This window comes from Aulostomus chinensis, chromosome 3 (assembly GCF_037954235.1).
Source record: "Aulostomus chinensis isolate RoL2024-O1b breed Wild chromosome 3, RoL_Achi_v1.0, whole genome shotgun sequence".
Taxonomy (NCBI): Eukaryota; Metazoa; Chordata; class Actinopteri; order Syngnathiformes; family Aulostomidae; genus Aulostomus; species Aulostomus chinensis.
Window position 1 is genome coordinate 7585192 of NC_141322.1, and position 17410 is coordinate 7602601.

The 17410-nt window shown below is 43.1% G+C and overlaps 1 protein-coding gene across 5 annotated transcripts in view; it reads right to left on the bottom strand.

Moving 5' to 3' along the window:
• iqsec1b (IQ motif and Sec7 domain ArfGEF 1b) overlaps nucleotides 1-17410 on the bottom strand; it is a 196428-nt gene that overhangs the window by 66987 nt on the left and 112031 nt on the right. Inside the window, exon 1 of one of the 5 annotated variants that reach the window (XM_086198429.1) lies at nucleotides 16404-16437. The exons of the other annotated variants lie outside the window; for them this stretch is intronic. Coding sequence (XP_086054555.1) covers nucleotides 16404-16429 — 26 coding nt within the window. The 5' untranslated portion in view covers nucleotides 16430-16437. Of the gene's footprint in view, nucleotides 1-16403; nucleotides 16438-17410 lie in introns of those variants that run through there. 5 annotated transcript variants of the gene reach the window in all.

Consider the following 17410-nt stretch of genomic DNA (forward strand, 5'->3'; position numbering starts at 1 on the left):
CATTAATACATTTCTGCAACTGAAAACCCTGATTCTTTGGGAAAAAAATATGAGCTCCATTGCCAGAAATCTAATGTGAAACCAAATCATGCTGTGTCAGGTGGAACAGTCAAGTGCAGCTGCGTGGATGAATTAATGATGAAGACTGCAACACAGGCCATCAATAGTTAATGATTACACTAGTTCCTCAAAGTATAACTCTGTGCAACAAATCAAAATCATGTTGAATTTGAATGAAAAAGGAGACCTTTCTTTGATTGTTGTAAACATATCAAAGATGGAATGTGTGTGCAGAGTATTTTACATCAGAAGAAGAAATGTGTTAATCAGTTTGAACTCAGTCCCACAAAAGTGCTCTCATGGTTCCTCTCAGATTAATGTTGACGTCACTGTTGGATGGGGGCTTTTATAATGTTGACTCAGCTGTCAGTAACACCCTGGCAGACATTTCAAAATAAAGGATGCATACAACACAAGAGTTGCTACAGCTTTCAGCCCCAGCTTTTTGAGCTGCAATGTCAAGGAGCACACCAGGCAGGGAACTGTATGAAGCAATATTATTCAGCCTTGCACATGGCTTTGAAGGGAGAACAAACAGCATTTTAGAAAAGGCATAGAAACTGTCAAGTTTACAGTATTGAATGGTACATAGAGTGATGATGCTGGCAAACAAAAAAACATCTCATTCATCAAGGTACATGAGAAACTTATTTTATCACTGGCTTAGACTAATGACTCTTTAGTAACGGGTTACAAACCAAGGCAAAATAATTCTAGAATGAATATGTGGTCCTAGCTGGAGGGAATGGTAAAGGGGCTCTGATGTGATTTAGACGCAGTGAATTTATCGATGCAAACCAAACAGCACCTCTACTCATGTCAAGTCTATTCTTATTTTCATGTAACTCTATAAGCATTCATGTCTCAGACTTGTAAAATATGATGGGCTTCAGAGTTCTGCATCATAGTGTTGATGTTTCATACTGACGAACATACCATGTACTCTGTCTTTTTCAAAAAACTCCAGCACTCTCCAAATTAACCCTAACCCCCACTTACTCTACCCTTGTCACTATCAAGGGATGTCCATGAAAAGAACAATAAAGGGAGCTCCTCAGCAAAAGAAAAAAAAACACCTTGGGACACTACAAGGGTCTCCCTTGGCTTGTTCACTTGTCAGTCTGCCATTTTTCTGATTGCTAGCACATCACCAGTGTATGATTGTATTGCTTTGTCAGTAGCAATAAGCTGCTAACAACTTTCCCCACAGCATAATATATACCAGCTGTTTCCCAATTCAAGAATGTCACAGCCAATAAAAAACAAAAAGCAAAAAAAACCCAAAACCTACAAAATCTTCAGAGGCCCTTCCAGTCTTTACATCTCCAAAATACAGGAGTAAAATTAAAGAAAATGTTATTCCAGAAACAGACCAATTCAATATGGACACAAGCTCATATACAATATAGTAAACATACATGACTACAATGATTGACTTTTGTTGAAATTTATTGTCTTTACAGCTGCATCCAAAACTACCTTCAGATCAGTAGGCGCTGTCTACGTGGCCAGTGCCTATCTGTGGATACTGCAATGGACAGTTGTAAGCAACAGGGCCATGTCCGTGACACATTACACAGGGAGAACATACAAACTCCACACAGAAAGATCCCGTGCCCGAGCCGGGACTTGAAACCGGAACTTGCTGTGAGGTGACAGTGCTAACCACTGCACCACCGTGCCACCCCACATTACACAAATGTTAGATAAATACCAAGGGCTGAAAGACGATGTGGGGAGTAAAAGATGATGTTCCAGGTTTGTCAAACAGGAAATCTTTCTCAAGTCTGTGCATCTGATTCCAACAGAAAAGGCACACTTGGACTATGAAATGCAGCATGCTTTCAACCAATGACAGTGTATACCCATACTAAAATAACAGACACAAAATTTGTCATATATATATGCGTGTCAGAAGTGTTGTGACAAAGTGTCACTATTTTATAACCTGGGTTTAGAACAAGCTTGCAGGTTCAATGATTGTATCCAAGAACTGCAATTGAAGATATGAGATATGCTTTGTCAACAAAGGATGAGCCAAGAGCGAGAAGAGTTACACATCCAATTACGACATACAGATATAAAAAATTTATCACAATTATTTCTGGTTGAATGTAATAATAGCACACATCAGAATTATACAAAGCCCATATACATTTGATTGTGAGCAGTCCATTTCCCATGTCCATTTTACAACGCAACAGTTCTGTCATTATTCATGGTGAAATGGTGGAAAGAAACGTTGCCGGAAATACTTGGGGCAGGTGAGCGAATTCGCGTATTCGCGCAAATGACACAAATGGACACTAAAATGATCCGGCGTCAAATTCGCGCGAATAATGCAACGCGAAATTCGCATTCGTGTTTGGTGTAAACACACAGATATACACACCAGGTTTGGAGGGCAAATGGCATTGCACATCACCCCAAAAACACCATTCCAACAATGAAGTTTGGAGGTGGGAACGTCATGGTGTGGGGCTGTTTTGCAGCATACAGCACAGGCAAACTTGATGTAACTTAAGGAAGGATGAATGGAAAAATATACTGTAACATTCTGGATAAAATCTGCTGCCATCTACCAGGATGATGAAAATGAAATGAGGGTGGATGTTTCAATAAGACAATTATCCCAAACACACAGCCCCCTTACTTGGTTTAGGAGAAATTACATAAAGCCGCTAGAATGACTTGACCAATCATCTGACTTGAATCCAATAGAAAATCTATGGAGAGAACTAAAGATCATAGAGTTCATAGAAGAGGCCTATGGAACCTCCAAGATTTGAAGACTGTTTGGAAGAATGGGCCAAAATCACACATCAGCATTTTATAACACATAACTTAATTTCAGGACATCTAAGGTTTGATTTCTTTGCATGTGTGGGTTGCATGGGTTGTTAGAGATATCTGGTTAAAATTTCATGTCAAGTGTATCTTTAGAAATTGTTACTGATAAAAGTGTTGACGTTTTCAATACTTATTTACCCACTTTATAAAGAAAGCCTGCATAATGCTCTTCATCTCATACATGACTCACTGAAATGCTAATCCTATGCATTGAACATATTTTCTGAGCAAGAACAAATTGTTGAAAAACATGGGAGAAAATCAGCTGAGGCAATAATCCTCTGCCAGCAGCTGCAGTGTTCTGCTGATTCTGGCCACTGATTCGGGCACGGGATCTTTCTGTGTGGAGTTTGCTGTGTGGAGTTTGCATGTTCTCCCCGTGTCTGTGTGGGTTCTCTCCAGGTACTCCGGCTTCTTCCCACTGTCCAAAGACATGCAATTGGGGACTAGGCTGATTGGATTCTCTAAATTGACCGTAGGTATGAATGTGAGTGTGAATGGTTGTTTGTCTATGTATGTTGGCCCTGCGATGGACTGGCGACCTGTCCAGGGTGTACCCCACCTCTCGGCCGTTGACGCTGGGATAGGCTTCAGCCCCCCCGCGACCCTTAATGTGTAGGAATAAGCGGAAGATTACGATGGATGGATATGCAACAGATAATTTATCGATAGAGGCTGGTCTCAGAAAGGCAGTGTAAAAATAATCCTGTTTGGTAAGTGACAACATTTGAATGATGAATTAAGATAAAAGTGTGTTGCCTTGTTCCCTCTCGACCTAAGGAAAAGTTCTGTAGGTATGATGGAGAGGTAGAGACACATTAATGAAGGGTGGCACTTTGCCCTTCACTCAGAGTTCATTATAAGCCTAACTCTCATTGCTATCAGGTATAGGATTTGCACCCTCTGTGTGTGTGGCTCCTATGTCCTGCACAGATGGCAGTGATCAATGGGCAGCACTAGTATTATCATCACCTCTACAGTTCCAACTCAGGAAACCAATAAAGATAGCCCTCTGTGTTCCTGCTCAGCCCTAAAAGCCTCCACGAATCCACCACCACCCAGGGGATCTGCCAATCGTGTAATTGCAGCTATTGTGGGAGCATGAGGAGCCACCTGAGGCCTGAGCAGGAGAGAGGGGTGGAGAGAGGTGGATGTAATACATTATGCCCTCATGTAACTCACATTAGACATAAATTGTAGTTTATGTCAATGAACTCTATGTAAAGGGATTGTTTTTACATTGTGAGACTGACTTTTTCCATTGATTTCTCAGAAAGGCTAGTCATATATAGACATGTTACAGTTTGAAGTGGACCAATGAAGCTGTGGAGGATCTCCAGGCGTGCTTGGACTCTACTGACTAGGATGTGTTAAGGACCGCTACCAACAGTCTGGATGAGTACACAGAGGCTGTGATGTCATACATCAGCTTCTGTGAAGACTACCGTGTTCCATCACCCATCACGCACCAGGGTGAGTTAAAACAATGACAAACCCTGCTTCACAGCCAAACTCAGACAGCTGAGGTTGGCAAAGGAAGAGGCCTTCAGGAGTGGGGATGAAGACAGACTCAAAGAGGTGAAGTACAAGTTTAGCAAGGCGGTGAAAGAGGCTAAACGACTGTACTCTGAGAAGCTCCAACACCAGTTCTCAGCCAATGACTCTGTGTCTGTCTGGAAAGGGCTCAGGCAGATCACCAACTACAAGCCCAAAGCCCCCCACTCCATCAACGACTGACGCCTAGCCAATGACCTGGACGAGTTCTACTGCCGCTTTGATAGACTAAGGGACGGCCCTGCAACCATCCCCCACGACACTACCCAACAGCCCCAGATCCAGTCACCTCCACCAATGCCCACCTCAATGGCCCCCCTCTCCCCCTCCCCACCCTCTTCAGTGATGACTCTTTCCATCCACGAGAGGGACGTCAGTAAAATCTTTAAGAGACAGAACCCCCAGAAAGCAGCTGGACCGGATTCTGTCTCCCCATCCTCCTTGAAGCACTGCGCCGATCAGCTGTCTCCAGTGTTCACAGACATTTTTAACACCTCACTGGAGACTTGTCACGTGCCAGCCTGCTTCAAGACCTCAACTATCATTCCTGTTCCCAAGACGCCAAGGACCACGGGACTTAACGACTTCAGACCCGTCACTCTGACCTCTGTGGTCATGAAGTCCTTTGAGCGCCTTGTGCTTTCATACCTCAAAGGCATCATCGACCCTCTCCTGGACTCCCTGCAGTTTGCCTACGGAGCCAACAGATCTGTAGACGATGCTGTCAACCTGGCCCTCCACTACATCCTCCAGCACCTGGACTCCGCAGGAACCTACGCCAGGATCCTGTTTGTGGACTTAAACTCTGCCTTCAATACCATCATCCCAACCCTGTTACAGGAGAAGCTCTCCCAGCTAAACGTGCCTGACTCCACCTGCAGGTGGATTACAGACTTCCTGTCTGACAGTAAGCAGTGTGTGAAGCTGGGAAAACACATCTCAGACTCTCAGACCATCAGCACTGGAACCCCCCAGGGCAGCGTTCTTTCTCCTCTGCTATTCTCCCTGTACACGAACATCTGCACCTCCAGTCACCAGTCCGTCAAGCTCCTGAAGTTTGCAGATGACACCACCCTCATCGGACTCATCTCTGATGGTGACGAGTCCGCCTACAGGTGGGAGGTTGACCACCTGGTGGTCTGGTGCAACCAGAACAACTTAGAGCTCAACACTCTAAAGACAGTGGAGATGGTTGTGGACTACAGGAAGAACTCAGCCTCACCTGCCTCCATCACCCTCTGTGACTCCACCATTGTTACTGTGGAGTCTTTCCGCTTCCTGGGAACCATCATCTCCCAGGACCTCAAGTGGGAGCTGAACATCAGCTCCCTCATCAAGAAAGCACAGCAGAGGATATACTACCTGCGGCAGCTAAAGAAATTCAGTCTACCAAAGACAATGACAACTCTTTCTGCATCATGAAGTCAAAAAGAAGTGATGCAGAAAAAAATAAGCAATTTTTGTGTGAATATTGCTTTAAGTTGTTTATTTTATTAATTTAAGATTGGGATGTTGGGCTCGCAGGAGGTCCGTGCCGTCACTGCTCCGCTAGTTCCTTGGGTATGGTTTCCTTCACTTGTTCTGAAGTGTGTGGACCACTGTGGGACAGGGCAAAACTTCTAAATGTAAAACACAGGGCCCCCCAGCCCGAGGCCCGACCAGAGCCCCCCAAGGGGTCCGCCAGCGGCGAGGCCGACACCCACCCACACCCCACACCCAGGCGGGGCAGCCACAGCCCACCACAACGACCAGGCCCACCGCCCCCGAACAGAGCTATCCCCCCCCCCAACCCTCGATCCCCATCCCCTCTACTCATCCCCTGTTCTCCCCCTCCCCCCAGAGCAGGAGGGTTTCAGGCTATAGGGCACCACCAGCCAGCCAGCCGGGACCCCCCACTCCCCGGAAAGGTCCAGCTCACCCGCCGGGGTGAGCCGAAGGCACACACGCCCAGGACCGCCACCCCCGGACAAAACAATCATACTCTCATCTTCCTCCATACAGGGGCTGAGAACACCATAGATGCTGATACGGTCCAGGGCACCTCAGACTTAGTGAAACCGCCAGCGAGTGATCCACCGTACAGCGCCAGGGCCCGTGACCAACCCCAGCCCAACCACCATGCCGGGAAGAGGACCCCCCCCCCCCCGAAGAGCCCCGGCCAGGCCCCCAGGCCCGCAATGGTGCAGTTAGCAAAGGAGGCAGCACTGGACCCACTCCCTGCCCCAGCTGCCCCCCCATCCCAACATGGTGCAGGGTGCGTGTTGTGCATGGGAATGTAGATGTGATGATGTGGATGACTAGAATGTGGTTAAAATTGGCGGAGGCACCCAGGGCATGGGAGCCCCGCCAGTTGCAGACGGCAGAGTCTCCCAGTACATCCTCATGCACTCCCCCAAGCCCTAAATGTCTACGATGTGATTAAAATTGGGGGGTCCAGCCCCTCAAGGCCTAGTGATACATAAGATGTGATGTGATGGGACAGAGAGGCAATGAGAGGGGCTGAGGAATGGGCCAGACCTGCAGGGGGTCAGCTTCCAGACTGGCCCCGCTGACCACCCCGTCACCACTGCAACCAGCCGACAGGGAGTCTAGCCTCCCTGGTCCAGAGGTCAGATTGGAGCACCAAGGGGCACTGTCCGGAGATCCGGGCAGAGGGCCCACCACCGTGCAGTCAGAGGGCAGGGAGGGCCCAGGCCCCCAGTGCACAGCGGAACCCCCAGCCAGCAGCCCGTGGTCAGGGCCCCCAGTTCGATCAGCATCAAGGAGGTCAGCCCCCATCCTCAGACGTCCCCTAGCATCCTCCCTTTGTCCAGAGTGGTGGCAGTCCAGGACACCGCGCCAGGGCCCAGCCCGCCCGAGGGTGGGCCGAGGCTAGCAAACCCCTCCCAAATGTGGGTGCGACCCCCCCCGGGGAGCGGTAGGGCCCCAGGTCAGCAAGTCCCAGGCGCCAAGCAGTCCACCTCTACCTCACTCTCCAGCCCCTACCTCCCTCCCTCCCTCCCGACCCCCCTCCCGACCCCCCTCCCCCTGACCCCCCTCCCTCTCTAACCCCACCTAACCTTCCTTCCCCACCCTCCTCCCATCGTCCGGGGGCAAATATGCCCCAGCTGCCACGGCAGGCCCCAGCACGCCCCGCCGGGGCCCGGGGACCGGGCGACCACAGCCCCCCACCGCAGGACCCCACTGGGGGACCGGCGCGAATCCCCGGCAGCAGAGCACAGGGCCCCCAACCCCCCCATGCTGGGTGGAGGCCCCGACCCAGCCCAAGCCGCCATGATAGGGGAAGCCGCCCCCACGCCCCCCACGCCCCCCACGTCGTCCCTCAACAGGCAAGACCCAAAGCCGCCCCAGAAGGCAGTAACCCCAGGCCCACCAGCCCAGCGAGCCACCGGACACCCAAGGCAGCCAGCGTCCATAGCCACCCGAGTACATCTCTGACTTAAATCCTGAGCTTACTACAGCACTACCCTGACACTGTCAACAGCTCTCTTTAGCCTGTTGATAGAAGACGGAACTGCCACTCAGATGTATTCATTAGGACTGTTAAAATTTGTGTTTTTGATTATTTTCAAACATTCTTTTAAAAAACACATCACTCAAATCCTATTCAAATGTGTGTATTTGGGAATTATGTCAAGAATCTCTGCATGTCAGGAAAGCTTTATTATCATATAGTCCACAGGAGTACAAACAATAAAACATAAAAACAATGTCTTTCATATGAATATTAATTTAATGAACAAACAATTTGCACACCTCCCTACAAAATAATAATAAAAAAATTATATACACCACAAAATATAATTTAAGGACCACCACAATTCAGTTCAGAATACACTGAAATTTTTGTCTCTCTGATTTAAATTTATAAAATTTGATCAAAAAATTATTAAAATACTTTCAATACTGAATTACTTCTCACTCAGCTTTATCTTGAGCCACAAATGCCATCTTGTTGCTCCCTTGTTACAGTCTTCTGACCAAAATCCAAAGTATTCTGAACATTCTGACTGGATAGAGGATGAGTCTGCCTTGAAGAAGACATTACAAAGCCTTAGAGCTGTGCTCCCTCTAGTGGATTCCTGCCCTCAGGACAAACACAGGTCACAGCCACTTGAACAGTTCTACCACGTCAGTTTATTTACATGATTGTTATGAATAGAGTGACTGAGTGCAAATTGCTGCTTTTATGTAGTTTGGATCTGTTTGACACTTAATGATCATCATAAGATCACTCTCAGTTCCCTGCCTGATACTGCTACCTTATGTACTGTAACTTTAATTAAGTTTATCTAAAGTACTTTTTTTTTTTAAAGTTCTTTTAATATTTAATTTTAATCACATGTGAGTATTGGAGTGAGGAATCCTTTGATCAAATGGGCATTGCTGTTAAGTTGTTTTTTTTTTTGCATTCTCTGCTTGCTAATAATGCTAGTTTGCCAGTGTTAGCATTGCAGTAACAAACATACAGTTCAAATCACATTGGTAAGAGAAAATAAAAATGAATAGACTCTCTACCAATACATTTACAGGATGTTTCTCAGTTTTAGTGGCACAAAAGGCTGAAAAAATAGCAGAAAGTGTTGGCTTAAGAAAAGATGCAATCACTTCCTGTGGCCAGGAAGAAGGAGACCCTCCCAAGTCTGATCATGTCTTTGAAGTAATTTCAGTAGCAAGTGTGTTAGTGACACTACAAACAAGATGAAAGGGGAAGCAAAATGTCAGCGGAGCCACACTGTTCCACCTCTCATCTGTAAAACAGCATGGCCTTTCAAGAGCATGAGCTTAAAAACATTGAGGGAAAAAAATAGAAAAGGTTAACGAAACACTAGGTTTGTCACAGCCTCACAATAGGTTTGTCACAGACTCACACGCTTACATTAAGAATTAATCGAAAGACACCTGCAGGTTTCAAGGGCAGAGGTGTGTAACTGTTGTGTGATCATATTGTGCATGGCTTTGGTAACATTTCCATATCATTACCAATTAATGTTTAGGTGCAAATACCTATACAGTACTTTCTGTTGGTTTGCTGTGAGTTCAAGTAGAGAAAATAGAGAAAAGGGTTTGTGTTGAGAACATTCTTAATCTTGTATATTGTGTAATTCCCAATACGTCACTAAAATGGGTCATGAAGTGACACACCCACACTGCCACAGTGCAAGATTGCACCAGCCTAAACAACAGAACACAAGGATTCACATACATTTTGACATTGGGAGACACCTGCAGTGCTGTTGATAGTGCTGCTGAACTCTATATCCACTGTAATCAAAGCTGAGATCGCCCTAGGAGGAGAATACCCAATGACTTGTTATTACGCAGTCTTCTCTGTTACTTGTTTATTGTACACTGAAACTCTACAATTAACCCATGCTCTACAGAGCAGAGAACGGCCAACTCCAACTCTTTGGCTGCATCAACAGGAATAATTCACCTAACATGCATGTTTTAAATGGCACACCCAGAGGAAATCCATGCAGACATGAGGAGAACGTGCAAATTCCACAAAGAAAGGACCTGGGATGACCAGGAACAACAAGGGGGGGCTGGAGCCTATCCCAGCGGCTACGGACGAGAGGCGGGGTACACCCTGGACAGGTCACCAGTCCATCACAGGGCCGAAATATAGAGACAAACAACCATTCACACCTATGCTCAATTTAGAGCACCCAATTAGCCTAGTCCCCAATTGCATGTCTTTGTACAGTGAGAAGAAGCCAGAGTACCCACACAGGCACAGGGAGAAGATGCAAATTCCACACAAGCCGGGACCCGAACCCGGAACCTTCTTACTGTGAAGCGACAGTGCTAACCACTGCACCACCATGCCGCCTTAGACCTCTTTGATTCATTTATTGGTTGCACTGGATCAGATCAGGCTTAGTCCAACTAATCGAATGTGCTGCTCCTGGAACAGTCTGGTTGATAGGCGTTATTCTGGGCTGATACTGCCACCTAATGGCACACCTACAGGGATCAGTAATGCAATCAAACATCACTACACCACTTGTCACAAGCATTAGTATCTCATTATAGGAAATTGTCTATCATACAAAGGTCCACCTGCCTCAGAGTCATAAGCTTGTTGAGAGGCTCCCTAGTAATGGCATTAGACTGCAACATACTGCAACTTATACTCTGCCCTATTTTTTTTTACACAGAGCTGCCTTGGATCTTTGAAAGGTTTTATATAAATTTAAACGATTAATATTACTGTTAGTCGTATTACCATCTGTATTTTTCTCTGTCTCACTGAAATATGGCAGTGCACATGACCTGTCTTTGGTTGAATGAATAGAGTGATATGTGGCCTCTATGTGTCTATCATGATGGAAATCTTAAACTACTTAAACGCTATAATTTACAAGTTAAAATTTTGAAGACATCCTCAAGCCTAATGTCCAATTCACCAGTAGGTGAATGGGTACAAGTACATCTACTGTCTCAAACTCTTTCACAGTACAGTATTTCACAGACCACATTGATACCTATTTTCTCCTGAAGGATGCCAACAAAGCCAAGCCTTCCTTACACCAGGAAGCAGATGAGCCTCCATGAAACACAGAGTATTGTAGGGATTCCATGGCTAGCTCACCCATCAAGCTATGCATATCTTATAGTTTTAGATTAAGCTCACAGAAAACTTTCCCTCTCTCCAGCTACCCATCAGCTGTTTTTGTCAACAACTTGATGAGTGTAATTCTCAAGTTTCATGAACAAAATTAGTTTATTTCAGCAAGATAACTGAGCTTGATGAGGACATCAGTTGGCTTTCATCTCCAAAATGTTTGAGTTGCTCAGCAGGCACTCATCTGTTATAATACTACTACTACTACTACTACTACTACTACTACTACTAATAATAATAATAATAACAACAAAAGAGGAAGAAATACATTCAAATTAAATTTGTAATTAGGGCACGCGGTTCTATGATTAATAATGGCTCAGTTTAGTCACAGGTTAGGATGATAGTACACAGCACAATATGCATAAGGCAAGATTTTATCAGCTTATTCATTAATAATTTGCAATCAGAATTTAGTCCCTGGAATTGAAAAAAACATGACCATGAATCATTTACATTGAATAAGATGAAAGACAATCTATTCTTGTTTTAAAAAGAATAAAATCAAGCCGATACTAAAATGGCAATAGGAATTCCAAAATAAAGGTGCACCTATGAGAATGGATCCAAGAATGGAACTATTTGGATTGTGCATAGAGTTAATTATATCATTACAAACTGATGTATCACTACAAATCAATGTATCATTATACCCATTGCATTTATCAGACTGAGTTAGAATGTAGTGATTATTTGTGCTCAAAATTCATAAAAGATATATTCCAAAAATTCATTAAAAATATGGATTGCAGTGCTATCTGGAGGTCTCGTTGCAATTGGATGGCTCAATGATAGGGACAGAATACAGACAGATTGAGACTGGCACTGAGAGGGATCAGAATGACTGAGATGACAGTTCAAGATTGTCAGGAAGCTTTTGTGACATAACACAACCCAAGGCCACTGCACTATGAATAGTAAATAAACATTGTCGTCTATTTAATTTGCGTTAATTACCTCAAGAATTAATCAGCTTAACTCTTGGGTTCTAAATACAGATAAGCATGTCGTGAGAGTGATATTAAGAATTAGTGACCAGTTATCTTCTCTCAAGGAACTGCCTGATGATGAAACTGTTCTTTGATCAAGACAGCCAGGTCTGTGTGTAACAACATCTTAAATGATGCTTGTTACATTATAACTGACTACAGATCACTATAATGGTGAGTTGTGGATGGATACAGATTCCTGAAGAAAGAGGAGGCTTTGATCTCTCAGCTGCTGTAATGAAAGAGACTTTACAATGGGATCAATACTAAACAAATGGTGGCAGCAAAGCAAATGAAACATCTATTTATGGCTTCGATGATGATGCCCATATGAGGTTTCCTCTTTATTAGCAGTTTTATGGACCATCTGACAGGTTCCGTCTGTAATTACTACTGCCTACTAAAAACAGGTTCCTGTGTGCAGCAAAGCTTTTCTCCCAATGTGTCAAAAAACGAAGGCAACACTGCTGAATGCAAAATGGACACGCACGCACACACAGACTGTGGGGCTACAAAGCTACAGTTTTTCTATCTCTGTGGCTCTTTGACTTTGTTTTAGAGGTATGGAACAGCAACATTTAAGATTACATTACCTCATGGTTTAATAATTTAAAATTTGTTTGACACTGGTACAGTGATCTGTCATGGTATAAGGTGCACAGTGAGAAAGACATTAAACTTTCACCATGGTGGCCCTTAAATATTTAACAGGAGCGCTTAATTTTAGACAAGTGGCCAGGCCTCTGGAGGGATTAACTATTGTGAAAAAAGTAGCCTGGGAGTGAGCCCTATAGTATGTGCTGTTGAAAAATGCAGACTAAGAATTTTTCAATAAAATCAATCAGTCAATCTAAAATTTAGTGTTGCAGTAGATCAGATATAACTGTCATCTAGCATGTATTATTGAACTACAGCTACACATATACACACACACACACATGCATACTTACAGTAGATAAATGTATATACGTCATTTTAATCTACATGTACATTTCACACATTGCTGGCACAATAACAGTGTGAATGACAACATTCAGTGACTTCAAACAAGGATTGCAACAAATCAGCAGTCTAACGTAATCTCAAAAAAGAGGTGAAAATTCCATATGCCTTTGTTTACCATATCAATGCACGATTGCATAGGCCCGGCAAACACAACAAACAGCTTTACCTTATTTAGGAGTGTGAGTGTTTAATTATACTCCCTAGCTGGCCAGAAATTATGATTATAAATGAATGTTAATGCTCCATGTTCTGCTGCATGAGTAACTATGCAATGTTTGCCATCTTTACAAAACTAATTATGCTTACAGCTTGATTCATGGCCCTCAAGGTGGCCAGAAATATCTATAAATGCACTCTCCATGTTTAGTTTCCCTATTTAAAAAAAAAGACAAGCCTTATTATTTGGGGAAAGTTTAATGACTTTTTGAACCTGATCACATTCACACAGTTACACATTCACAACTGGAGACTGCTCAGTAAAATCACACTCTGATCTACTGCCACTGAGCAGCTGTGATGGAGCCATGTACACACACAATATTAAAAGTCTAAATGGAAACTTCTAACTTATAGTGAAGTTGTATATCTTATATCCAACTGTCTGAAGTACAGCATGTCAGTGATTCCAAGCAGGAATAGTTATGTCACCCACAAGCGGATGACAAATGAAACACCAGTATCTGTTTCCACAAGTCTTTGTGCCACTTTTGGTTGGATAACTTTTTCATCGTTGCAACTGCAAAATATATGAGAATTTGATTCCAGCTTTTGAAAGTGTCCCTCATTCTTGGACTCTATTTGACAGATTAAGAGAAACCTCATATAGTCACAAGAAACTACTGTAAGTGTTTTATAAGAAAGGCAGCTGAGTGCATCTGCGAACAGTAATTCACTGTCAGTAAAAGGCTCATTAGGGCCATGGCAAGAACTGAACTGGAGAATGCATAATGTAGCCATTAGAACTTCATAGCACCTGGATTTGCACAATAAAGAATGTGGTGAATGAGGAGTTGTTCTTTCTTCTCCACACAGGAAAACACTGCTAACAAGCCAAAGCAGGCGGACTATGATGCAGCCTCATGTTGTGTGTGTTGCTAAGCTGACTATGTGAGGGTAAGGATTATTCACTCAGACCCACCAGCGTCCTTGAGCTTGGGTGGGTCACATGATCTCTGATCAAGCCCCTGCTTTGCAGCTGTCTGGTAATATCATAAAAACCCTCTCAACCCAGGCAAGCCCTGGGTATAACAGATGGAGGCTACATTTTATGCAATCCAGCATTAGAGAGGCACAAAAAATGATTTTTATGTGACTCCCTGAATATTAGAGGGAATAAAGATTCTACTGAATGTTCTGGTATGAATAGATGAGCTTTGCAAGGGGAGAGTTGGATAACAGAGGAACATGGCTACCCCTTAAAAAAGCTTGCTGATTACCACTGAGGTTTACAGTCGGTTTCGGTGGGCAACGGGAACATTTGTTCCACCAGCTGGTGATTATTTTCATGATGCTTGAGCCCATATGATTCATTCCCCAGTATTTTAATCCACAAATTATTCAAGATATTTTTTTTTTCAGACTACTATTAATTTAGGCATGATGTTAACTGCATTGCATCGTGTTTGGGTATAAACACTGTGGCACAGGCTCAATGTTGAAACTGCATACATATATAAGATTCCCTTGTGGTTGCTTTGTCACTCACACTTTGTTGCTCATGGACACTGCAAGCTCTGGTTGCCTTGGTAACCCTCTCAAATATGTACCATATTTCTCATCTGTCGCTCAGCTGTATTCTTTGCTCCCTTTAGTTGCTCAAGGATGAGAATAGTTTAACTATGTACCTGCTGATTTCATATCACCAGCAGTTATTGTGAAGAAAATTTCATTCATCTACATTTCATTGTCATCTTACTGTCTGTCTCTTCTTCTCTTTAAAATAATCCAAAACAAGGTGTGCAGTACTGGGGTTTTAAAATCCTGACCAACTATAAAATCTGGTTGCATCATGCACCAAAGGAGAATCTTCAAAGATGTTCTTCCTTCTAATCTTAAACATGCACTCACGACAACATTTAAAAATAATGTCATACTTTACAGGCCCTTATTAAGATTATCAGACCAGCACAGCGCCTCACACTAATGCTCTCCCATGATCTTAGGAGGAAGCAGATGTAAACAAAACTTAAACTGAGCAAAAAGTTACTGCAGTAACACTTTGCAGCAAAAAGAGCAAAAAGGTAAACAAAAGTAAAACTTCCTGTGCCAAATTGCACAGAATTCTGATTCTTCTTCACACACATTCATACATTGCAGTTTTCACAAATCTGGTGTAGCCTATCCTCCTATGTTTTTGTGAAAAGCTCAACCTTTTCTCTCAACACTCGCATGAATGCACATGCATGAGTGTCCAAAGTGCAAAATGATATTCTGCACTCCTCTGGCAGGCATGATGTGTTTTTAGTGATGTCTCTATACATGCATATGTTAATTGCACTTTGTGAAAAAAGGTTACTAATGCAGCTGCCCCTCAGTAAAGCAGCAATCATTAATCCAATTGTTAGTTTTGGAAAAATATTTATGATTGACTTATTCTCAGAAATGATCTATGACTTGTGGAAAATCAACATTTCAGAAGTGCTAAGATATTAAGTTCTCTTTCTTGTCTTTCACAGTTTTCTCGCTGAGTCCTGCAATTGTAGCTTTTAAACATCCGATTGTGTGTTCTTTTAGAAAACAAAATTAAAGTGGCTTTGTGTGGAACTGTGTAAGTGCCATAAAAGTGTTCAGTAGCAGAACTGAAAATAGCAATATCAAGCATGCTAAGAAAGTGGGTGCACTGGTAAAAGGCTTTGAATAGTAATAACTCTGGAAAGGAGGAAAAAAGACTGCCTTCTTCAGACCCCTTGCTAAAAATAGCTCTGCTGGTGTGACATCATCAGTTCTATGCAAATAACATCCACCTTTAATTCTGTCAGTGCAGCAGAAAAGTTTGAAGTTGCACCTCTGGCAATTTTGGCTTCCAACAAGGAAACAAACAAACAAAAAATATACATGACATATATACATGACCACTGCATAGAGAAGCACGTGCATAAATAATACCTTTTTATGTAATGATTTGACAAATGTATAAATAATAACTTAGTTCCTGATTTCCGAGGAAAAAGACTCTTTTTACATTCCCATATCCACAAAATATTTTGCCCTACTTCAGCAAGTTTTTGAGATCAAAATTCTATCCCTCATATTTCCTCAACTAACATGTCATCTCCCTGAAGCCCCCAGAATGCAACATTTCCATGAGTACTCACAAGTGATTGTGGCTTCTATGAGTCATTGTAGCAAAAGCGGGAACCTCACTGTCTAGTGTGGGTGAGCTGAAAGCTGAGGCACACACACTGACCAGCATGCTGTCAAAGCTCTTTCCATCACTCATCACCCCCCCTGCCCCAGCCACACACGCACACACGCACACACACACACACACACACACACACACACACACACACACACACACACCCTTGGCTGCTTCTAATTCAAGCTTGGTCACAGTGATGCTGATGGCTCTTGTACAGTAGTCTCATGATGTAACCAGTGTTAAACATCTCATTAGTAGCAGCCAAATACTCTTTACTACATTTAAACTACTTCATCTAGTCATGTACAGGCATAACATCAATTCAGTGGACTTAATCAGAATCAGAAATCCTTCATTAATCCCTTGCCTGAAATTGTTGAATTGCAGTGCTCCATTTCATTGTAAAGATAAATAAGGAGGAAGAACCTTTCGAAGACATAGATAAAATAAGATAAATAGAAATGAAACACAATCCCAAAAATAGTAATACAAAAAAATATATAATAAATAAAATAAAATAAATGGAAAATCAAGACAATCAGGAGGTATCTTTTGTACATATTTACATTTTTACACTATTCCCATCTATATGGGCAATATCTATTAATGCTTGGTGGCTTTAGCAGTGTGATGCACTTTAACATGCTCCACCATATTATGTATTTTGAATTGCTACTTCATTTTAGTCACCCTGGAAACAGCTTTATCATGAAGGGACTATGTAATATATTTGCGCATGTAATCGAGTTGTTATCATGGATATAACGTATTTATTGCTCTTGCAATATGACTGCATCCCATGTCTAGTGTGCCAGGCTGTCAAATGTTTGGTCTATTTCTACTTCAAGCGTGTTGACCAAGCAGGGATTATCTCACTGTAAAGGGCTCTACGTAACATACTATGTATCTGCTTACTGTACAGAGAAGAGGAGCTTACAGGATTGGTTCTCCAGTCTCTAT